At 44.5% G+C, this 25,515-nt stretch overlaps 1 protein-coding gene across 1 annotated transcript; it reads left to right on the top strand.

Annotated features, from left to right (window-relative positions):
• Positions 1–2,728: 2,728 nt before the first annotated feature.
• DER1 (DERLIN-1) lies at positions 2,729–25,515 on the top strand. Its single transcript, XM_086800089.1, has 7 exons — positions 2,729–2,882; positions 3,221–3,356; positions 3,561–3,634; positions 24,169–24,262; positions 24,474–24,605; positions 24,706–24,866; positions 25,003–25,515. Exons 1-7 carry the CDS (start codon positions 2,866–2,868, stop codon positions 25,115–25,117), a joined length of 729 nt encoding a protein of 242 aa, XP_086656215.1. The 5' UTR covers positions 2,729–2,865; the 3' UTR covers positions 25,118–25,515.

Genomic DNA, 25,515 nt, shown 5'->3' with positions numbered 1-25,515 from the left:
TCCTCATCTCTTTAGAAACCTCAACTCGGTTCTCTAGGTCTGAAAAGTTAATTGGTGTATGATAATTTTGTCCATAAACAGTCTTGAAAGGTGCCATTTGGATGGAGCTATGCTATGAACTATTGTAAGCAAACTCTGCTAAAGGTAAGATCTTATTCAATCCAATTGTTTTGCTTTTTATTAACATACATTCTAAGAATATCCTCTAACACTAGGTTTACTCTCTCAGTTTTCCCATCTATTTGAGAATGAAATAATGTGCTCATCCTGAGCTCAGTACCCAATGGCTCTAAATGTGCTCATCCTGAGCTCAGTACCAATGGCTCTAAATGTGGCTTGCCAAAAATTAGATGTGAACTTTAAATCCCTATCATACACTATACTTTGAGGCATACCATGTAAACGAAAAATTTCTTTCACAAACAACCTGGCTACCTCAAGAGCACCATATGTCTTCTTCATAGAGAGAAGAAATAAGCCATCTTCGTCAAAAAATCGACAACTACAAAGATAGTGTCATATCCTCCTCTAGCAGTGGGCAATTTAGTGATAAAGTCCATTGAAATCGATTCCCACTTCCTAGAAGGAATGTATAACGGTTGCATTTGACTTGGCATTCCATGTTGTTCAATCTTCACTTGCTGACAATGCAAACACTCTCTACTATAGTGTTGGACATCACTCTTCACACTAGGGCAAAAGAAACCCTTTTGGACCTTACTATATGTTTTGTTATATCCAACGTGTCCAGAAAATGGTGCGTCATGACAATCATGAAGAATTTTGGCCTTAAAAGAGAATTCATTATTAGGCACACAAAGTATCTCATTATAGTACAAGTCCCCCTTGACCAAATGAAAATTTTCCTCAACCCTCTTAGATGGAGTCTTGGCAATTCTCTCTAAGATGCTCACATAAAAGGGATCTCTCTCAATTTCAGCTCTAATGTCTTCCATTATGTCCGAGCGAACGACAATCAAGGCATTAATCGAGGGTCGCCTACTCAAAGCATCAACCACCTTGTTCTCCTTCACAATGTACTTGATCTCAAAATCAAACTCGCATAACTCCTTTGTCTATTCACTCAACAAAGGTTGAGTGAATAGATATTTTAAACTTTGATGATTAGTCCAAAGTTCAAACTTAACACCAATGTCTCCAATGCTTAAGCACATGCACAACTATGACCAACTCAAGGCCATGGGTAGGATACTTCTCTTCATGGCTCCTAAGCTTCCTTGACTCATATTCTACTACTCGCCCATCCTGAGAGAGAACACACCCAATTTGTGTTCCGCTTGCATCACAAGGTACTACAAAAGGTTTCCCCATTTTAAGTATTTTCAAAACATAGTTCTCTGCAACCTTAGATTTTAATGTATCAAAAGCTACTTAGCACCTTTCATCCCAACTAAACTTTTTTTCTTGCTTGGTCAAATCGGTCAATGGAGAAGCTATCTTGGAAAAGTCTCTAATGTGTTTTCTCTCGAATTGTGCCAATCCTACGAAGCTCCTCACCATCACACACCTAGGTCTAGGCCATTCCTTAATCAATTTATTCTTCTCGGGATCTATATGGATACCCTCCTTAGAAATGACACAGCCTAAATACACAATCTTGTCCTTAGCAAAGAATCACTTGCTTATTTTTCCATATCCATAGTGGGTAGCTATTTCCTTCCAATTTTATTAGGAACATGCTTTATTAGCTTTCAGCTTACTAGTCTATTGACCTGCGTGTTGTTGCAGTAGCGGGTCCAATAACATGAGCGCCCTAGTGAGAACCTACTCATCCACACCCCCGATATTGTCTTCATAGTGGGTACCTAAAAAAATAAATTAGAGTAGCTTTTCCTTCCAGTTTTATTAGTGGGTATTAGCTTTTAGCTTACTAGTCTATTGACCCGTGCATTGCTGCGGTAGTAGCAGGTCCAATAACACGAGCGCCCTAGTGAGAACCTACTTATCCACACATGATATTTTGGCCCTCGACATTGTCTCCATAGTGGATACCTAAAGAAATAAATTAGAGTAGCTTTTCCTTCCAGCTTTATTAGCAATAACTTTTATGAGCTTTTAGCTCACTAGTCTATTGACTCGCGCGCTAACACGAGCACCTTAGTGAGAACCTATCCACACATGATCTTTTGCCCTCGACATTGTCTCCATAGTGGGTACCTTAAAAAATAAGGTCTATTGACCCGCATGCTGCGTGGCAGTAGTGGGTCCAATAACACGAGCGCCCTAGTGAGAACCTACTCATCACACATGATCTTTTGGCCCCTGACATTGTCTTCATAGTGGGTACCTAAAAAAATAAATTAGAGTAGTTTTTCCTTCTAGCTTGCACTGCTACGGCCCAATGGGTCCAATAACACGAGCGCCCTAGTGAGAACCTACTCTTCCACACCCTCGACATTATCTTCATAGTGGGTACCTAAAAAAATACATTGGAGTAACTTTTCACTCCAGCTTTATTAGCTTTCAACTTACTAGGCTATTGACTTACGCGATGTTACGGGCAACAGGTCCACTATGAGACATGTGCTGCTAACTTTTTTGAGAAAATGAAGAGAGAGAGAAACTAAGCATGGGAGTTTATAGTGTACCCTTAAAAAAAAACTACGATTAAGATCACACATGATATTATGATAGCTCTAAAAGGCTGAAATAGGATAGCTGAAACACTTTTAAGTCTGAAGTAAATCGGAACCGTTGGTATGAGATCGGTCGGTCTCGATCCTCTTAATCGACGTGGCCATCTTGCTCGATGCAACTTTAAGCTCGTCATTGTTCGCGAGTCGAGTCTTTCAGTTTCCGAAGTATCTGCTAAAATTCTTGTGCGCGTTTGTCTACCTGGCAACGATGTCGTCTCCAGCCGAGTAAGCTCGCTAATCATTCATTAATCCTTGTTAATCACTGTACAGTCCACACTTTTGTTGGAAAATTATTGTCAACAAGTGAAAATCTGAAAGCTAATCCCGATAGCGATTGCATCCATTAAGTGTTTCCTCTGGTTTGTAAGGGTTTTGGTCTGGCGGCTATACAGCTTTACACACACACACATGCTCATAGATTTGGCATCCGCAACTGCATTTTTTTTCGGTGCCATTAGCGAAATTTCCTGTTTTCTAAAAAGTAAATCGATCCAGTGCTTCCCTGTCTTGTATATATAAAATATCTCTCTTTCAAATGTCCTTTTTTTGGGAGAATTTTGCAGCTACTACAAATCACTACCCCCTGTGAGCAAGGCATATGGAACCATCTGTTTTCTCACCACACTGGGATATCAGTTGGGCCTAGTGAACGTGTCTCTTATATTCATGGATTATGAAAAGGCCTTCTTTCAGCTCCAGGTGCTCTTTAAAACCCTTCACTGTATTAAAAAAAAAACTTTAGTTCTTCTTTATATTAGCAAATACAAACATTTTTAATAATACACTGCATTATGCTCTTTTATTCAATTTATGTTTTTTTAAAAAATGCATATATACAAATATTATTGAATTTCTCAGCCTTCAACATGGTTTTTTAGATGGCTTCTTGTTTGCCTTTTGCAGATCTGGCGGCTGTTGGCGAATTTTCTTTTCTTGGGTCCATTCTCCATATCATTTGGGATACGGCTATTGATGATGTAATACCATCATTATACTTGTAGATGGTTTGTAATTTTCAATAATGAATACTTTTAAGACAAGTTGACATGCTAAGGTCTTTATAGAAGGTCATGTTTAGTTAAATGAGTACAGGGCCATAGTAATCATGACACATGCATCTGAGGCCTGATGCATGTCAGTGGTCACACAGCTTGTTGTTGCAGGCATGTCTTTCTTCAGCCAGCCAAGGTTCTATCAGTTGCATGTGCTGTTCTTGGTTCTGCATCATCTGAATGATCATGTTTGATCGAAGATGCCTATGGTGGTTTTTGCGTTTAGGGAGGCAAATCTCCTCTGGGGGAGAGTCTTACTTTGCTGACATGAGAAAGGTTGAATCCGGAAACAAGTTTCTGCTCCTCCAAGCAATACATTCTGCACCTGCAATCAGGGGGGGCTGAAGGCTTGGCTGAGGGAGTCTGGATTATTTGTTGATCTGCAGCAGAGGACGCATAAATCGGGCATTTTTGCTCCCGTCTCACCAGCCCGGGTGCCTTTCCAAGGATGGTCTGCAAAAGAGCCGTAAGCAGGCCCTTAAATCTGCTCCAGTTGGTCCAACTGTCTTCCAGTCTTCTCATAGGTCATGGCCTCCAGTAAGATCGATCTCCTGTCATAGGACTCTAGGAGTTTCATTCTACTTTAGTGCACCCTTCGCTCAGTGGCTCCCGTCTTCTTCTCTCGAAACGTTAACACAAGTATGTGTCATGTACCTAACAATCCTAGGGATTAGGGCCTAATCTGGTCAGGGTTGGGGAGCCCTCAGATTAGGGGAAGGCCACATGCAGGTTACAGGTGGCTAGGGTTCATCTAGGGCTTTACAATTGGAATCAGAGATTGTGTGATTACGAAAGCTGAAAGGTTTACAGGGTTTGCGTGTCTATTTTGTGCTGTGACTGGTCATCTTGTCCAGGTATCTCTTGGTCACCATGCTTTTGTTTGATTTGCAAATCAGGTAAGTGTTCTCTTGTTAGAGTTGCATGAAGGAACTTGTGGTTTCTGTGCAGAGAGAGAGAGAGAGAGAGATGCGCATTTGTGAAGGTTTGCTGTCTTGGAAACCCTAACTGACCCTCAAGTGTAGAGCACCCTTGCCCTTTTGTTGTTGGCTGTTGTTCTGTTGGAGGTCGACTGAGTGCTGGTACGTTGTGTGTGCTGTGGAAAAGCCTTGGGCATCTTTGCTCTTGTCGATAGTTAGGCAGCAAGGTTAGCCTCTTTGCATGGAGGTGCCTGTTTAACACCAGCAGCAGCAGTGCGCATGTGTGCAGTAGGACAGCAGGTCGATGGCTGATGGGAGGTCAACACGATGATAGCATGCCACAGGTTAGCGTATCTGTGAGCTGCATTGAAAAGGGGCGGTAAGGGTGTTGTGCAAGCGTGTGGGTCCTGTCTATATAGGCAATCGTACAGGCAGGTGCACGGTCGGCTTGTTTAAAAAGCCACAATATTTTTGGCACTTGCTAAGGGTGGCGAATGAAACCGATCCCGTCAAGTGGGAATAGACTCCGTTGGACACCCACACGCGTAATAGCACAACTTAATATCACAATTTGAAATGGACAACTTAATAACAATTGAAAATTGAAATGAAATGAAATGTTGATAGATGGACACCAGCACTGGGGCCGGAACGGGCCGACCCCCCCCTCAATATATGATATATTATTGGGAGTATTTAACAAATACAATGCTCCATGGGTTCAATGAACCAGATGATGTCCATGTACAACTGAGATGAATACAGTACCAAACAAGAGGCTCGAAGTAGATTTTCGAAGGAGAGTGACCACTTGAGTGGTCCAGTCTCTACGGTCCTGTGCCTTCACTGGAATCCGCGGAGAGCGCCCCACTGGTGTTCCAGGACCACGCACAAACAGGCGCTCCTGTACTAACACCTGGCTCTCTCGATCTCGGCACCTTTGGACCGTGGTTCTCCAAAAGCTTGGACTACCTGGCATCGAACAGGTGTTAGAGGTAGAGAGAATCCTTTATCAGATTTACAACAAAGTTCTTTACTTAAATCTGAATTCACTTACTTGTAGCTCGCTAATGGAAGACAAATACCCAAGGTGTCTGTGTGCAGCTACTAGAGGTGGACACCAGGGCGCAGGAGCCTGCCGAGGAGGAGGAGGAGGAGCTGCCTGTGTAGAAGGTGTAGCCACCTAGGAGGTGTAGAGCCGCCTGTAACCGCCTATGGAAGGGAGGTGCAACCCCACGCAGCCGCTTGTAGAGGGGAGTGCAGCCCCACGTAGCTGCCTATAGAAGAGGAGTAGCTGCCTGTTGTGGAGGAGATGCAACCGCCTGCAAAGGATGAAACAGCCGCCTGTTGAAGAGGAGACAGTCGCCTGCTGTAGAGAAGAGGCAGCCGCCGGCAAGGGAAGAGGAGGCGGCGCAACCGCCAGCTGAAGAGGAGAAGGTGCAGAGGCCGCCTGGCTGCAGCCGCCTGCAAAGGAGAGGGCACAGCCTGCTGGGGAGCATGCGCAGCCGCCTGGTGATGCAACCAGGTGGTTACTACTCTCCTCAGGCTGTGCCTCCACCCTTGTAGCCGCCTTCAAGGGTGGAGGCACAGCCTGAGGAGAGTAGTAACCACCTGGCTGCAGCCGCTTGGTGATGCAGCCGTCTGAGAGCCAACGAGGGAGATGATCGCCGGTTCTATGCTTTTACGGGTGGGGTGGTCGCTCTCTTTTGTAGAGGTTGGAGAGGAGTTACACGACCACAGCTGGCCGGCTCCCCAAGCTTGCATGGGGGCGGCCAGCTTCAAAGTGTGGTGTGGGTAGGTGGCCATGCACCCACCCCCACACACATAAAGGGTTAAGTGTGGGGGTTTCCCTCCCCACCTTGGTCCATATGTGGGTGCTCCTAATGGGTGCCCACTTTTAAATGAATGTGAACTTACAACCTTATACAATGAAAGGTTAGAAAGGAAAGCTATTTAACCAACAAGTGCAATACACTTACCACCTGTTCACACGCAACAAAACTCGTCAGAAGACAGAGCAAACTTCACGACTCACTGGCAGGCGTCCCCGCTCAGTAAGTGGCACGTCAAACAGGCAAACACAAGAATACAAGTCATGCGAAAACAGTTTAAAACATGCAAAACATGAGTGCATGTGCAAATAGTATCATGGACATATCTCCCGTTCATGGAACAAGTACAAAACATCTGTCGGGCACAAAAATGGCACGACATAAAACATAAATCCTGGTCTTCCTATGGAGTGACAGTCCCATAGGTAAAACACAGTTCCAGGCACGAGCCTCCCTATGGAGTGACAGTCCCATAGGCAAGACGGGGCACAAATACTGGCTCTTCCATGGCGTGACAATCCCATGGATAGAACACAATCGAGATCAAACACGGGTGGCACCAGTCTGGGCACCAGTCTGGCTCCCGCCGTCCATGTTAAGCAAAAATATTGGACCCTTCACATGAGCACCTCGAGTGAACGAGACACAAATCTGGAGATGGACCAAATGGTCGGCCAATTGGTGACATCCCCCCGGGCTTCTAAAGAGTTGTCCTCAACTGAAAAGCCTCAAGATATGCCTGCAACAACTGTGGGTAGTCAATAAAATAATCCTCATTTACCCACTTTGCATCAATGGGCAAATGATTCTTGAACTTCACAAGGTATCTCCTGGAAAGTTTTCCTGTAGGTAGCTTTCGCTCCTTGTGAAAGACAATCTGTTCTGGCTGGAGGATCTCCTCAAGCTCATTAATCTCTGGCGGATCTTCTATGACAGGCTCGTCAGGATCTGGCCCCACATATTTCCGAAAAAGACTCACATGAAATGCGTTGTGAATCTTCCAGTGACTAGGTAAAGCAAGCCTGTATGACACTTCATTGATCTTTTGAATCACCTTGAAGGGTCCATAATAGCGAGGAGAAAGCTTAGGATATGATCCTTCTCGTGCTGGACTCTTCCGAAGCCTAGCCTTCTCAAATTTCAGCAAAACCCAATCACCTTCTTTGACTTGCATGTCCCTTCTATGCTTGTCAGCAGCCATTTTATGCTTATCTTGTGACCTTGCAATGGCTGTCCGCACCTGAGCAAAGGCTACATCCAAGTCACGAACATATTCATCAGCTGCAAAAATCTCATCCTTTGTGCGAAGGATGGGTGGCAATACCACTCTGCCATAAATAATCTCAAACGGAGCCTTTCCCGTGGAGGCATGGATCGTATTATTGTAGGCAAACTCAACAAGTGGAAGATACTTCTCCCATGCAGTCTTTTGATCTGCCACATAACAATTCAACAAATCCAACACGGCTGAATTTGGAGCTTCACTTTGGCCATCCGTTTGGGGATGATAAGCTGATGAAAACTCAAGTTTAGTACCCATGTTATCAAATAAAGCCCTCCAAAAGAGGCTCGTAGTCCTAGGATCTCTATCCCCAACAATGGATTTAGGCATACCATGATGCTTGAAGATATTAGCAAGAAAAAGCTTTACCGTATGATCAACTTTAATGGTTTTCTTGACGGGCAAGAAATGAGCTTGCTTGCTAAACCTGTCCACAATGGTCCAAATAGCATCATTTCCATGTTGGGATCTAGGCAAGTCCATAATAAAATCCATAGTAATACTTTCCCAAGGTGGCGAGGGAATAGACAATGGCTGAAGCAAACCTGGAGGTTTTTTGCCTGTCAAATTTCACCTTTTGGCAAGTAATACATGCACGTACATAAGCCTCAATGTCTTTACGCATGCTTGGCCAAAAGAAATCTCTCTCGATCATGCATGTAGTGGGCATGATACCTCTATGACCAGCATAAGGTGGAGCGTGACATTCCTCCATAACCTTTGGACGCAAATCCTTCACCACACATAGGCAGTTATCCTTCATAAGATAACCCTCGTTGATAACATAAGAGACATGCGAGTGACCAGCCATCAAATCAGTCCATATATGGCAAAAATCAGCATCCAAATGATACAAATTACGCATAGCAGATAAGTCCCCATGAGAGGCCACTGAAACTGCAGCCACATAAGGCCTCCTGGATAATGCATCTGCCACCATATTTTTCTTTCCCGGAGTATGTACAATCTGAAAATGAAACATGAAAAGAAAGTTTGCCATTCTCATCTGCTTCTCTGAAAGCTTTGTTTGAGATAGAAAGTATCTCAAGCTTTGATGATCTGTCTTGACTACAAATTCAGCCCCAAGAAGATAGTGTTTCCATATCTTTAAGGCATGAATTACAGCCAAGAGCTCTTTCTCATAGATATCCATATCAAGCTCAGCATCATGCGAACGACGGCTCTCGTATGCAACTGCATGTCCTTCTTGATTTAGGACAGTCCCTATACAATCGCCACAAGCATCACATTCTACTACGAATGATCTTTGCAAGTCAGGAACAATCAAGACGGGTCCACATATGATAGCATTCTTGAGCTGCAAGAAAGCATCCTGTTCTTTTGAAGTCCATTTGAAAGTGGTTTTCTTCTTTGTGAGATCATGTAGAGGGATGGCTATCATAGCAAAATGCCTTATGAAACGCTTATAATATGAACATAATCCCAAAAAACTACGTACTTGATGTACGTTTTGCAATTCTGGCCAATTTTGAATGGTTTCTATCTTTGCAAGATCCATTGTTACTCCATCCTTGGATACAATGTGACCCAGATAATGTATCTCTGAAAGGAAGAACTCACTTTTCTTGGCATTAATGAAAAGTTTATGCTTCCGCAACTCTTCGAACATTGTGACCAAATGAGTTCTACGTTTCTGCTCATTCTTGGAGAAAACCAAGATATCATCAAAGAATACTTCTGTAAATTTGTGATGGGGTCGGAATATCCCATCCATCATACGATTAAACGTGGCAGGAGCATTGGTGAGACCAAAAGGCATTACCAAAAATTCATATAATCCAAAGGCTATCCTGAATGCAATTTTATGGACATCTTGTGGCACCACTCGTATTTGGTGATAACCACTCTTCAAATCAAGACGGCTAAAACAAGCCGAACCATCAAGCTTATCCAAAATGTCATCAATACGCGGAATTGGGAATCTGTTCTTGATGGTAAACTTATTTAAAGCTCGATAGTCCACACACATGCAGAATGACTTGTCTTTCTTTTGGACAAGAAGCACAGGAGAGCAATAAGGTGAGGAACTAGGCTGAACCAAACCTTTCTCTAAAAGCTCATTTACCTGCTTCATGATCTCTTCTTGTTGTGCGGCACTCACACGGTATGCGGGTTTGTTAGGTGGAGAATTACCTGGCACAAGATCTATGCGATGATCTTCGGGCCTTTGGGGAGGTAATTCACCTGGCTATGCAGCAGCAAAACAGTCGTTGAATGCATGAAGAAAATTCAGCCTATCATAAGTCATAGCATCCACATTTTGTTGACTTGGTACAATGCTATCACAAACAAAAACCAAGTACGCAAAAAGACTCCTTTTCATTGCTTTATTAATTTGGATGTGAGATACAAGTGGGATGGAATCCCCTTGTTTGCCAGCATCAATGAAATGCATGCGGCCTCTACGCATAAAAGAAATCATGTTGGTCTTGTACTCTTTGCGGGGCTCAAGTCTATGATGCCATGGCTTGCCCGATAATACATCACATCCATTTAGTGGTGCAACTAAGAAATGTTCATTATCAAGGTAGCCCTGGATATGTATGCGCAGCTTTCCTATTAGTGGGGTAATCTGCACCTCTTTACCAACAAAAGCAGCTTCGGCTTCAATCTGAGGTCCCATGTTCTCAACCTCAATACCCAAAGCAGCTGCCGTTTATATAGAGATGAAGTTATCGGTTGCACAGTCATCAAACATGAATAAGGCGGGTTGATCCTTGATTTGACCCCAAGCCTTGCATACCATCCGCTCTTTTGCATTATGATTTGTGTTTCCCTACACATCCGGAACTGCATGTACATTAGCCTTGGTCTGCTTGTCCTCGTGCTTTGGTTTGCGGTCAGGGCATTGTCGAAACATGTGCTCTTTGCTGCCACAAGAAAAACATTTTCCCTCCTTGGCATATTGCTCTCTTTGCTCCGGGGTCAAGCCAAATTTGTTCTTCTTTGGGCCCTGATCTTTAGATGAGGTATTTTCAACTTTACCTCCCTTGTGGGTCTCCCGGAAGTTCTTTTTAGGTGGCTGTCCACCTTCTTGCAGATTTGGGACAGCCTTGTCTTTCCCCTTTGAACCGCCTTGATCTTGCTTAATTTTGAGCACCAATTGCTCCGTAGCAAGAGCAGAGGCTGTAAGCTGTTGCAAAGTATGTTTCGGGTGCAATTCAATGCCCGAACGATAAGCTAGTTGCAATCCGGAGCGAAACTTCCTCTTTCTTTCATCCTCAGTGATTTGCGTAAAGGAAGTTACCTCAAGCAACACTTTCCAAAACTTGTTGACATACTGTTGCACACTTTCAGTATCTCTTTGCTCAAGTCTATCCCACTTTTGGGTGAGAGTTTGCTCCGCATTTGGTGGCAAGAACTGAGCATAAAATCTGTCCTTAAACTCTTTCCAGGTGCACTTGGGGTCTTTGGTGATCTTTTCAGTGATCCACCAATGAGCAGCGGTCCCCTTCAAAAACATGCTAGCATCGCGTACTTTAGACTTCTCAGTGAAGTCCTCATCGCTAAAAGCAATGTCAAACTGTGCCACAAATGCTAACACTTTGGAAGCATCATGCTCTCGATGAAAAACATCAAACTTAACGGACTTGTCACCTGCTTTAAATTCCTTGAGCTTCCTGGCATGTGGCTCATGGTCCTCTCTTTTTCTTTTCCCCTTATCCAACGGGGCAGTCCTATTTGCATGGGCTCCATGAGCCATCATGGAAGTTTCATGAAGCACGGTGGCATGTGCTCCACGAACTTGAGAATCAGATGCATGTGACTTTCCTGCATAAGGCAATATCTCTCCATGAGACAACTCAGTAGGCAAAGCTCTTCTAGTGGCAGACCTGTCATCCCTACCATGGGATACATGTCTTGAATGCATGTGACCATCATGCTCTCCATGAGCACTAGCATACATATACCTGTCAGGCTTTGGAGAAGATGCATGACGAGAGGTGACTGTCACCTCTTCCTTTTGCATAAATGACCTCAACCTTTGGGATGCGGGATCTCCATGCTTCAAGCGAGGTGGATTTCTGAATTTCAGCTCTCCATCTTCCCCCTCTTTGATGTCACCTTTGCGGAGGAGATAGGAAAGTGCCAACTCCCTTGGCTTCTTGCCCACTTCCCGTGCCATGGACTCAAAAGTCACATCTACCATTGCATCGGCTTTCCTTGCTTCAATGGCACTTTGCACATGGGAATCTTCATGCAAAAATTTCAGCTCTTGCTCTTGTGCTTGCAAAAGCTTTCTCATATGCTCCATTTCAGCCCTCATTGCATCAGGCTCTTCTTCTTGCATGACTGTCTTTCCTCGAGACAGTTGTCCCTTTGAATCACTATCATTTACCCTTTCAAGGGGCTTGTGCCTTCCTCGTAGAGCATCAGAACCACGCGAGGCACTTGATGGGCCCCTCGAATTAGGCACTTCCAAAGGGTTGCCTTGGCTGTCCATTGTGTTAAGTGTGCTAGAAGCGGGGTGTCCAATACACAGGTTCGTTTCCCCACTAAGAAGAGGGAAATAACCGTGCTCTGATACCAATGAAACCGATCCCGTCAAGTGGGAATAGACTCCGTTGGACACCCACACGCGTAATAGCACAACTTAATATCACAATTTGAAATGGACAACTTAATAACAACTGAAAATTGAAATGAAATAAAATGTTGATAGATGGACACCAGCACTGGGGCCGGAACGGGCCGACCCCCCCTCAATATATGATATATTATTGGGAGTATTTAACAAATACAATGCTCCATGGGTTCAATGAACCAGATGATGTCCATGTATAACTGAGATGAATACAGTACCAAACAAGAGGCTCGAAGTAGATGTTCGAAGGAGAGCGACCACTTGAATGGTCCAGTCTCTATGGTCCTGTGCCTTCACTGGAATCCGCGGAGAGCGCCCCATTGGTGCTCCAGGACCACGCACAAACAGGCGCTCCCGTACTAACGCCTGGCTCTCCCGATCTCGGAACCTTTGGACTGTGGTTCTCCAAAAGCTTGGACTACCCGGCACTGAACGGGTGTTAGCGGTAGAGAGAATCCTTTATCAGATTTACAACAAAGTTCTTTACTTAAATTTGAATTCACTTACTTGTAGCTGGCAAATGGAAGACAAATACCCGTGGTGTCTGTGTGCAGCTACTAGAGGTGGACACCAGGGCGCAGCAACCTGTCGAGGAGGAGGAGGAGGAGTTGCCTGTGTAGAAGGTGTAGCCACCTAGGAGGTGCAGTGTCACCAACCTGGACATTTCCGAGTCTAAAAGGGAGACGTGGTGGACTCCAGGATGTTTAAATATTTGGAAAGTACAAGCTTTGGGAATGGGGGATTATCCTAGAATACAAAGGACCACACTCCTAAAATTTAGGAGAGTTGCTATTTTTGGCCCGACTCCGATGGAAATTCTATTCGCGTCATTACATCTGGAATTGAGGAGATACCAAGAGTTGGCAAAGTGCCTATGACAGAATGTCTACCAGTTGGGATATTTTTAGAGATAAAGTTTATGGAAGGACCCATCTCTTAGATTGGGACATGTGGCAAGAAAGTGGACCAAAGTGAGACAAGTGGCTTGACACTTGTTAGAAAGTGGATCAAAGTGAGACAAGTGGCCTCACACTTGTCACTTCAACTATTGTGTGTCTCCCCACTTGTCATTGTAGCCTTCTCTTGCCATTTTAGCTCATGGGAGGCCCAAATCTATAAATTGGAGCCCTCTGTCTTCATTAATGGAGGCTCTCTTGCTGCACACTAGCCTCTACCACCGTTACAGGCTGCCCTAATGATGGCTACTCTCTCTCTCTCTCTCTTGAAGGCTGCCCATGAAGAATACCGGCTGTTGGGGACTGTTTTGGAGGCTTCCATCGCGAAGAAATACTAAAGGCAAGGGTATTTAATCATTTATTATGATTTCTAGCCATTGTACTTGTTGCACCAGCATTTGTACTTGCTGTACCTGCCATCGTACCGGTTGTACCAGCCACTGTACTTGCTGTACCAGCCACCGTACCGGCTATACCAGCCATTGTACTTGATGTACTAGTCATTGTACCCGCTGTACCAGCATTTGTACTTGCTATACTAGCCATCGTATCGGCTGTACCAGCCATTGTACTTGCTGTACTGACTGAATGGAGAGTTGTACTTGGTGTACCCTTTCTATTGCATGAAGACCCGTGGTTTTTGGGAAAGGATCAGTACCCACACGGAGGTATATGGATTATATTGTTGGCTCGGCATTTCTATAGGCTATGTTCCGGCTTGGTTGCCTTGTGTTGGGCTGTGTTATGGCATTTGTATAGGGATAATCCGGCATCTCCCGTGGGGAGAGTAAGGCCCTCAAAGCTTGTACATGATATTATTCTCCTTGGGTAATAAAATACTCCAAGGGGGGGGTCGGTCCATTCCGGCCTCTATGCGGTGTCACACGTGCAAGCTCCATTTTCAGCATTTGTGGATGTTTTGTCCAGCTTTATGTTTTATGCAAAGTGATGATGGATATGTGTTAAGACTGTAACTTGGTTGAACACAATGCTAATCAATACACTTAAATACACTAAGATTTGAAGGACACTTGCTCATATACAAGAAGTAAATTGCTGAATTAACAAGAGACACACAATGAGCCGGAACGGCCGACCCCTCCCTTGAGTAAATTGTATTACTTTTGGAGAAATTCAATACATAGCTTCACGGGCATCCATTGCCAAATCCTCCATGCCAATGCATATGAAATTCAGCATTTAGAAAACAATGGTATGTCGATGTAGATCACCAAGGAGCTGCCTTGATGCCCAGCCCGACTTCAGTGCCCATATTCTCTACCATTGGCTCTATGTTCTACCAAGCAAGGTAGCAACATCTTCAAGAGCACATAGGACAAGAGAAATACTACACAGGGCGGCTAAACAAGGAGTCCTGTCCTTCTACTGAGTAAGTAATGACAATACATTGTCTAATTACTTTACCAGTCTTCATAGAAGTTGTTGCAAGCGGAAGCCTTCGCGTTGGAAGCTTTAGAAGTGTTGATATCTTCGATTTGCCGCAATCCTTCGCGACAAAAGTCTTCAAGAGGATGAAGGGAACCTTGGGAAAGCTTCCCCTATGGTTCAACTTGAGAAAGGAAGGCTGAAATTAGAGTTTTCAGCAAAAAGACTAGAAATTACAGCAACAATGAGAGCTGTTTTGCTGAATTTTAGTCATTGGGAGTGAGTAGGAGAGTGATTAGCACTTGGAAACACTCTTGGAGGCTTGGAAAACACCCTAGCAAGTTGGGTATGGCTATGGAGAGCTTGGAAATGGAGAGAAATGGTGGAAAAACAGAGTTTTCAGCCTCCAAAAATCCTCATGAAGAGAAAACACGAATTTCTCTTAATAAGTGAGTGAATTGGGGTCCAATCAGGTGAAGGGACATGGGGAGATGCCCATTTATGAGTAAAAGGGGAGGATCAGGTCCTGGACATTGAGTCTTGTCCACCTCGGGACTTCAGTGAGTGTGAACTTGGAAGAGGTCATAATTTATAAGTGACTTTTGGGCGCCCAAACTTTAATGAAATGGGAACGCACTCACTTATAAATATTGGCTAAGTCCTAAGGGCTATTTGAGCCTAGATCGGGAAATACTTACCACCTGTTCACATGTCACACAACCATGTCAGCAGACAGTTTTACACGCACGGTTCACGGGCGGGCGTCCCCTTACCCGGAACTACACATAGGTCATGCAGGCATGAAAACAGCATGCTGAGCCTAGATCGGGAAATACTTACCACCTGTTCACATGCCACACAACCATGTCAGCAGACAGTTTTACACGCACGGTTCACGGGCGGGCGTCCCCTTACCCGGAACTACACATAGGTCATGCAGGCATGAAAACAGCATGCAATTTCATTTGCAGGCAAGCACATAAAGATGCTATGCAATGCAGCATTGGCATGAGCAATTTCCGTTCATGAAACCATATAAGACCAGGCGTTTCCAGGCAAGTATATGCAATACCAGACCCAGTGGAAAGCCAATCCTCCAGGCGTTTCCGGGCATGTACACAAAGGCACAAGTCCCAGCGGAAAGCCAAGTCCTCCAGGCGTTTCCGGGCATGTACACAAAGGCACAAGTCCCAGCGGAAAGCCAAGTCCTCCAGATATTTCGGGCATGATAACATCAAGTCCCAGCGGAATATCATATCCAACTATACAGCATGACACGTGTCAATCACCTGCATAGGCATATTCCATAAGCCATGGACACCAATCCAATATGTACATAGTGTGAAAGCAAGAGTGAACCATTTGGGTGGCCAAATGGTGACAAAGACTGTGGCCATGTTTAAGTGTTTTAACATGCATTGATGGTATCAACAAGTGTGTCAAAGGCCCTAGTCCCCTGGGCACCCGCTGCGCCGCGAGTCTCATTGGTATCAGAGCATAGGCTTTCTTGGAAGCGGAGGCTTCCTTCTATCAATAAGGAAGAGAAAAGATCTCGAGTGGGGACGACACTTACCATCATTGCTATTAAGCATGGCTAGGTACTTCAGAGCCTATGAAGCAAGAGCATGAGCAACAGACAGCTTGGTCTAAGGATTTATGAATTCACAAAATTTATCTTGGAAGTGTGAAGTTAGCTTTATATGCACACGTTTAGCACTCTTTCCATATGGATATTGTGGATTATATTATCAAGCTTACAGGCAAGCTATATGGAGATATATCTCAGGATATCTTAAGGATATGGTGACGAGATATTTCTTTTGGCTTCATGACCAACCTGGCAAAGAAAAGCTAAGTATACTTTGAGTTTGCAAAGTTGGTGCTTTGGCTATTTACTATGAAGTGTTTTTGATGTTCACTAACCCTTGTATAGCTATGCAAGGAGAAACGTGTTGTTGTTTCATTGTTTATGGCTCCCTTTAATGGAATGAATTCTTTTCATGGCTCCCTTTATTGGGATGGATTATATCCATGGAGATTTCTTTCTTGGACGAGATTTATATAGATATTGGGCTTCACAAGCAATTTCTATGGACGAATCTGTCTGAGTTTATAGAGAAGAAATCTTTGGATATCTCATGAATATGATGCTTTTATGGATAAAGTCCACCTCTACTCCAAGGTGTGTGGTTAGCACGGAGTATGTGGTAAGAGTTATGGTATACAAGGATTATGGTATACAGGTCTATGGATTCTTGCACTTCTTTTCTAGGGATTTGGATCCATCCTCAGGTTTATGGATTATGTTTATGACTCCCTTTTATTGGGATGGATTATTCTTTATGGCTCCCTTTATTTGGGATGCATTGGACTTATGAAACTCATAGTTCACATACCTTGTGTAGTGTTCTCTTGTCTTACGTGCTCTCTTGAAGATTGTGTCTACCATGTGAGGGTGGAACAATAGAGAGCAGATGGAAGGGAACATGGGTACTTCAAAAAGGGTAGTGACAAGCACAACATACCATGTGTAGTGTTCTCTTGTCCTACGTGCTCTCTTGAAGATTGTTTCTACCATGTGTGGGTGGAACAATAGAGAGCAGATGGAAGGGAACATGGGCACTTGAGAGGGTAGTGTGAGTTGGTGGCCGAAATGCCTACAAACTATTGGTGGCCGAAATGCCTAAAAACTATGTGTAGCAGAAATGCTTATGGAACACCAGGTTATCTATGCTTGCGAGTGATTGTTTTATCTTGTTACTTGAGCCCACCTCTCATCCAAGGTGTGTGGTCAGAGTACCAACACGGAGTGCAAGTGGTAAAGCGGACATGACGGGACTTATGTCTATGCCAACGGTCATGTGGACCGATGTCTTATTGGCAGGAGACTTATTTTATCTCGCCCATTTACTTGGGACATGGATTATGATATCTGGACTTATGGTACTGTTTTGTCTCGCCCATTTACTTGGGACATGATTATGATATCTGGATTTATGGGACTGATTTGTCTCGCCCATTTACTTGGGACATGATTATGATATCTGGATTTATGGGACTGATTTGTCTCGCCCATTTACTTGGGACATGATTATGATATCTGGACTTATGGGAATGTTTTTTGTCTCGCCCATTTATCTTGGGACATGATTTTGATATTGGTATTATGGAGACTTATTTAGTCTCGCCTATTTCTTTGGGACATGGATTCTTCAGTTATATTCGATTTTTGAGACTGTCTTGTCTCGCCCAATCGATGGGACATGATTATATCTTGAATATATGGCTTGAAACTTAAAGTTGCGGACAACTTTTAAAAAGTTGGGGAGGATGTCACCAGCCTGGACATTTCCTAGTCTGAAAGGGGTCTGGTGGACTCCAGGATGTTTAAATATTTGGAAAGTACAAGCTTTGGGAATGGGGGATTATCCTAGAATACAAAGGACCACACTCCTAAAATTTAGGAGAGTTGCTATTTTTGGCCCTCCGATGGAAATTCTGTTCACGTCATTACATTTGGAATTGAGGAGATACCAAGAGTTGGCAAAGTGCCTATGACAGAATGTCTACCAATTGGGATATTTTTAGAGATAAAGTTTATGGAAGGACCCATCTCTTAGATTGGGACATGTGGCAAGAAAGTGGACCAAAGTGAGACGGCCTGACACTTGTTAGAAAGTGGATCAAAGTGAGACAAGTGGCCTCACACTTGTCACTTTAGCTATTGTGTGGCTCTCCACTTGTCATTGTAGCCTTCTCTTGCTATTTTAGCTCATGGGAGGCCCAAATCTATAAATTGGAGCCCTCTCTCTTCATTAATGGAGGCTCTCTTGCTGCACACTAGCCTCTACCACCGTTACAGGCTGCCCTAATGATGGCTACTCTCTTTCTCTCTCTCTTGAAGGCTGCCCATGAAGAATACCGACTGTTGGGGACTGTTTTGGAGGCTTCCATCGCGAAGAAATACTGAAGGCAAGGGTATTTAATCATTTATTATGATTTCTAGCCATTGTACTTGTTGCACCAGCATTTGTACTTGCTGTACTTGCCATCGTATCGACTGTACCAGCCACCGTACCTACTGTACCAACCATTGTACTTGTTGTACTAGTCATTGTACGTGCTGTACCAGTATTTGTACTTGTTGTACCGATTGTACCAGCCATCGTACCGGCTGTACGAGCCACCATACCGGCTGTACCAACCATTGTACTTGCTGTACTGACTTAATGGAGAGTTGTACTTGCTATACCCTTTCTATTGCATGAAGACCCGTGGTTTTTGGGAAAGAATCAGTACCCACACGGAGGTATATGGATTATATTGTTGGCTCGGCATTTCTATAGCCTATGTTCCGGCTTGGTTGCCTTGTGTTGGGTTGTGTTATGGCATTTGTATAGGGATAATCCGGCATCTCCTGTGGGGAGAGTAAGGCCCTCAAAGCTTGTACATGATATTATTCTCCTTGGGTAATAAAATACTCCAAGGGGGGGGTCGGCCCATTCCGGCCTCTATGCGGTGTCACACGTGCAAGCTCCATTTTCAGCATTTGTGGATGTTTTGTCCAGCTTTATGTTTTATGCAAAGTGATGATGGATATGTGTTAAGACTGTGGCCATGTTTAAGTGTTTTAACATGCATTGATGGTATCAACAAGTGTGTCAAAGGCCCTAGTCCCCTGGGCACCCGCTGCGCCGCGAGTTTCATGCAGAGCAGCCTGTAGCCGCCTATGGATGGGAGGTGCAACCCCACGCAGCCGCCTGTAGAGGGGAGTGCAGCCCCACGCAGCTGTCTATAGAAGAGGAGTAGCCGCCTGTTGTGGAGGAGATGCAGCCACCTGTTGAAGAGGAGACAGCCGCCTGTTGTAGAGAAGGGGCAGCCGCCGGCAAGGGAAGAGGAGGCGGCGCAGCCGCCAGCTGAAGAGGAGAAGGTGCAGAGGCCGCCTGGCTGCAGCCACCTGCTAGGGCCGCCTGCAGAGGAGAGGGCACAGCCTGCTGTTGCCGCCTGCAAGGGTGGAGGCACAGCCTGAGGAGAGTAGTAACCACCTGGCTGCAGCCGCCTGGTGATGCAGCCGCCTGAGAGCCGTGTGAGTTGCAAGACTACATTGACAACCACATTGTTTGCAATACTGTATTCATATACATTGGTATGAAAATGTGGTTAGAAATGCCCATGACACTATGTACTTGATTCTCCCAAGATCAATATACTTTATTTGAGGGAGGGGCCGGCCGTTCCAGCTCATTGTATGTCTCTTGTCAATTCAGCAAATTACTTCTTGGTGTATTTAAGTGTATTGATTAGCATTGTGTTCAACCAAGTTACAGAAGTGTAGTTTGAACCGGGTTGAAGATGGTTTGAGTCAGATTGGAAAGGTGAATCTTTTGAGTTTCACTGAGAGTAGTGCTAATTCCCTGAGAGGGCTATGTCGGATTGATGGGCATTCTAGTCGGTATTGGTAGGAGGTTCGGACTTCGATATGGAGATTTAGTATAGGAGGGGCAGTTTGAACTAGGTTGCAAATGATTTGAGCCGGATTGGAGAGGTAAAGCTTTTGAGTTTCATCGAGATTAGTGCTGACCTGGATGATTTCTTGGGAGGGCTATCACGATTGTGACTTAATCTCTCTAATTAATATTGATTAGTCTTTAGTCATTGAAAGGACACCAGTGAAGGGTCACACCTTGTCACATGGGGCATCACCAAAGGACACGTCTATTCAAAGAGACATCTACCGGAATAGTCTCAGTAGGTGTCCCTAAAGTCTTCTCTAGAGCTTGTACATGTTGATCTTTGTGGTAAGATGTCTACCATTGCACTGGGTGGTTCTTTCTATTTTTTGTTATTGATCGAGGACTTTAGGAGGAAGATGTGGGTGTATTTTCTTTGGGATAAGGCATATGCTTTTGGAAAGTTTAAATTATGACATAAGTTGGTTGGGAATGACTTAGGAAAGAACCCAAAGAGAAACTGAGGTGAAGAGTTTACATCAGGTGAATTCAATGCATACGGCAAGGGCCATGGGATCAAGAGACACTTGACCGTTGCTTATACTCTCCCAACAAAACGGCGTGAAAAAACTGCATTGTCGTGGAGATGGCATGGAGTATGCTAAAGATGAAAGGATTGCCGAATACCTTTTGGGATATGGCAGTTAACACAACGGTGCATATGCTCAATAGGAGTTACACCAAGGCAGTGAAGTGGATGATTGCTCAATAGGCCTACTCCTCCCACAGTGTCTTATCCAGTATCATTGAAGGTTTAGATAGCAAGGTAGATAACCAAAATCTCTAATACTGTATGCCTGTTCACCTAGGATCACAAAGGCATAGATAAAACATAATTTGAAATACAAAAATGGCATTCAAGGCCTCCTCACTCGCATCATCATCATCATCTGCACAACTCGAATTTGCAAAAAATAGATAATCGCAACAAAAACTCAGAAATAGATAACTGCAAAGATGCATGAATCTTTGATTATGAGACGGACTTCACATCCATCTATATTATTGGCCACTTCTCCTAAGCAGCCAAAAATAGTATTGTGTGAATGGTAATCAATCTAGCTGTGGAGGCGAATGTCTCGTACAATGCATTCCGGACTCTACATACCTTGCCTTCTAAACGGGCATCACAAATCTTGAGTGTCATGTGCTTAGTGTGTATCTACCGTGTGCTACACGCACACAAGACTAGCTTCGAGGTTTGGGGAAGCTTGGAGCTAGACAGGCTGATTGGCGAGTTGAGTTAGGGATAGACTAACGGGCGGGCACCCAAGTATGGACGGGCGGGCACCCAAGTGTGGACGCCCAATGACCGGCCAAGAGCCTATAAAAGGGTGGCCAAGGTTAGTCATTAGTTCATAGAGTCTCACGTGTCTTTGTGAGAGCTCTATGGTCAGGAGCCTGGATCTAGTGCAGACGTGCACTTGCTTTATGTAGCCGAGGCCAGCAGCAGTCTCGAGGCCCGCGAGGGTAGCATTGTGGTGGTATGGGACGTCACGAGGTAGAGATTGGTCGGTACATCCATCTAGTTAGCTCAGCTCGTGGCTCGGTGGGGACAGCCAAGACTTGTGGGCTTGCCCATGGCTGTCAAGGTTGGGAGGTAAGACCTGCACCCCCTTCACGTTTGTTTGGTTTGTTTGCAGGTTTCGAGTCTTGTACCAGGAGTGTTCTACGAGGTGATCCTATGGGGATTTGACACTGAGGATTGCTCATAATTCCTCCTTGAGATCTCCTTGAAGTGTGAGCCTCCAATACTACATCCAATGTGGTTGCGTCTCCTAGGCTAGACCTTCGTTGATGGATAAACTCTCCTCCTCTACTTGATGGGGTTGTTCCATGAACACCACATTACGGTTAACCACGATCTTCCTTGCTTCAGGGTCATATAGTCTATAACCCTTTGACTCCATACTGCACCCTAGGAAGATGTACTTTTTGCTTTTGGTCCTTGATGAGTCTGGAACATGCATAATAACCTCCGAAGGTTCTGAAATATGGCACTGAATACTTACCTGATGTTATGTAATTCAATCAGACCTCTAGTGTGGAGGGGCGATTTATGCTAGTGAGAGTGCAAGTGAGTGGTTTGGGAGGTTCGAGCTTTGCCATGGAGTACGGTTTTCACTATTCTATACTCTCATAATCAAAGATTCGTGCGTCTGCAATTATCTATTTCTGAGTTTTTGTTGCAATTATCTATTTTTTCTGCAAATTCGAGTTGTGTGGATGATGATGATGCGAGTGAGGAAGCCCCATTGAATGTGAATTCTGTATTTCAAATTTTGTTATATCTATGCCTTTGTGATCCTAGGTGAACAAGTACCTTACATCTCGTATTAGAGCTTTTGGTTATCTACCTTGTTATCTTAACCTTGAATGATACTGGATAACACTTTATGGGAGGAGTACCTCATTTTATGTAATTCAATCAAAGCTTTGGGTGGAGGGTCTATTTATGCGAGTGAAAGTGCGAGTGAGAAAGCATTGGGGTGGTTGGGAGGTTTGAGCTGATCTTGGATGGAGAGGTTGAGCTGGCTGATAAGGGAGAATTGTGTAGATATCCTCACAAAGGCTCTTGGGAGAGAACTCTTGGAGCGGCATCTGCATCGACTCGGCCTCAGACCGAAGTAGTAGTTCATCTACGGGTGGACATTGAGGGTTGGGGGGATGTGTGTGTGTGTTGGAAATAAATGCTCCACCCTCCTCGTTGTCACTGCGTGGGTGATGGGTTGCTCTATTTTCTAAGGCCCGAGGGGGGGTGTTGGAAATTAATGCTCCACCCTCGTCACTGTCACTGTGCGGGTGACGGGTTGCTCTATTTTGTAAGGCCCTTGTATGATGAATAGCGGTTGTGTTGAGCACTGGGTTGCCTGCGGATCACACTAGCATGCATCCTGCTTGGCATTCTGCCAAGTCTACAAAACTTGTCTTCTAACCATCCGGCCACACATGGCAACCATCCGGCCGATTGGCCACACTGTTGATTAGAAGTAGATCATCTCGGGCCACCGGTCCTTAGGTTGTGGGGCCCGTTTGTGTGCCTAGATGGCCTCAAATGGGTCTGAAGCTGTGACACGACTACCTCTGGATGGTAGTCGGGTGATGTGGTCGGTTCGGTCCATTTGGACAAGTCGTAGGGTGGCCAACATTGGCCGATCTATGGTATGAGTAGCTGTGGATACTATATATAGACTAGTTTGGCCGCCTTCATCTTATATTGAGATTAACAGCTTTAGGTCTATTTATACAGTGTTGTGCGCCCTTGTATGTGCATGACATCCCATGTCTAGAGTCTACCTAGATCGCCATCAAAGCTCCTTGACGGAGTGCACAGGTGGGTAGATGCCATCAGTTTGTAACTTTGGTTTGCAACAGTAATTTAACATTATTCTCCATATCTTGCTTCAAGTTTATTGTCTTGTGGTCAAGTTCCGCTTAGTGTATTTTCTTAGTTCATTATCAACATCTCTGCTTGGCACATCCTTGCGCCAGATGCTGCAAGGCCCTCGATGGTTCCAGCACTCCATCGGCAAGAGACCATCTGCCACATATGGTTGGGCCTTCCTTATTCACCCCCTTTGGGGCAGATGGGAGCACCGCACAGGGGATTCTGATGACAAGCAGCAGCAATGAGCAGTGTTTCTTTTCTACTCACGTGGAGTCAGGGTCCCTAGTGTGGCTTTCCCCCCCTCCTACCCAGATGTAGTGTCTCCCCAAGAGTGGCCACTGGGACATGGATCCTCCCCTGTTCTTTACTGTTTATACCTCTCTTGAGGGAGTTGCTCCACTTGAGAACTGCTTGAGTTCACATTTGTGGACGTTTCTTTTATGTCTAATGAAGGATCCTTTCTTGGAAAAAAAAAAGGTTTCATAGGTGACAAGTATGCAGCCAAGTGCACATGCTTTCTGTAAGTTTTGGCTTTCATGACTACATATTTTACCATCAATAACCATATGGTGCTGCCTGCAGAGCAAGGTATGGTGTACAGCTTGAGCAAGGGCCCTTTCACAGACGGACAGGCGACTTCCTCTGGATGATGCTTTTCTCAATGCTTATTATGCTGGTGAGTTATAAAGTTGTCTTCACTCAATTTAGTCTTAAAATCAGAAAGACTGGTTTTTTGTTTTGCAAGTACTACTGCAGATATCAAGGGATTGGCAGGTACTCGAATACATGCGAGCATGAGAATGCACTCACGGAGAAATGTTTAGTTTGGATTAAATTTCACATGTTTGCGCCCTTCTGACAATGCTCCCTATGCCTCATGTTTGAAGGGAGGCGGGTTGCTTATACCAGCTTTGCGTTTCCTTTTTATGGGTCCTTCACTTGTTTTCATGCTCTTATACGTGTGGAGTAGAGAATTCGCGAACTCCAGAGTCAACATTATGGGCCTTTTCTCACTTCAGGTTCATCTCCACCAACTCCATCAGCCCATGTAGTCTAGATTATGCTTTCAGATTGAAGGTTTTCTGTAGAAATATGTAACAAAGTTGGATGTTTTCGCAGGGCTTTTATTTACCTTGGGTTATGCTAGGACTGAATGTCATGTTTGGGGCGCCTCTTCTGCCTGACTTGATGGGAATTGTTGCTGGACATGTGTACCACTTTTTATCGGTACTACATCCTCGTAGTGGAGGGCGTGATTATCTGAAGACCCCGCTTTGGGTGTATCCTCACATCCTTGTTTGTTTGCCCATAGCAACTCGACAATGCATTAAATGCAGTATAGATGATTTACTTCATTAACATAATTGACTAGTACACCGATCAGCAAGGAAATTTTCCCTTAATCTTGCTTTGCAGACACAAGCTTGTTTCAAGATGGCTAATTGTAGGGCCCCAGGTAGGCATGCCAGCGACACCTCAACCGGCAAGTCGAGGAACTGCTTTCACAGGTAGGAGTTATCGGCTCCAGTAAATATATAGAGGAGCTCTTTCAAATATGGAGGTCTGCAAGCTATCACCACATTTTGTACCAAATTTCTTAAGAGGAACTTTTGAGGGTAATCTATGCCTGATCCCATTCTTGGGAGCATCCAAACACAAGGATAGTTATTTATCAGTCCCTTGAGCAGTGTATCGCAAATTTCGTCATGTCAATTCAAAAAGTTATTGATGGGCCTAAATTAAAAAGAGTCACATTGGTGCTAAGAGCTATACTCACGGACAATGGTTAAGCCTAATTCCAAGTAAAAAGCAAGTGGCATTTGTCCCATTACAGGCACAACCCAGTTCAAACCATTGGTTTTGTGTTGCCTTCTGAATTGATTTCGCAATTATGTGGCAAAAACATATTCCTATAATTTCTGTTTGTTT

Source organism: Cibotium barometz, chromosome 7 (assembly GCF_041138505.1).
Source record: "Cibotium barometz isolate CiBa-2024 chromosome 7, ASM4113850v1, whole genome shotgun sequence".
NCBI lineage: Eukaryota > Viridiplantae > Streptophyta > Polypodiopsida > Cyatheales > Cibotiaceae > Cibotium > Cibotium barometz.
Note: the sequence above shows the minus strand (reverse complement) of the source record. Positions and strands in the feature narration are given on the sequence as shown.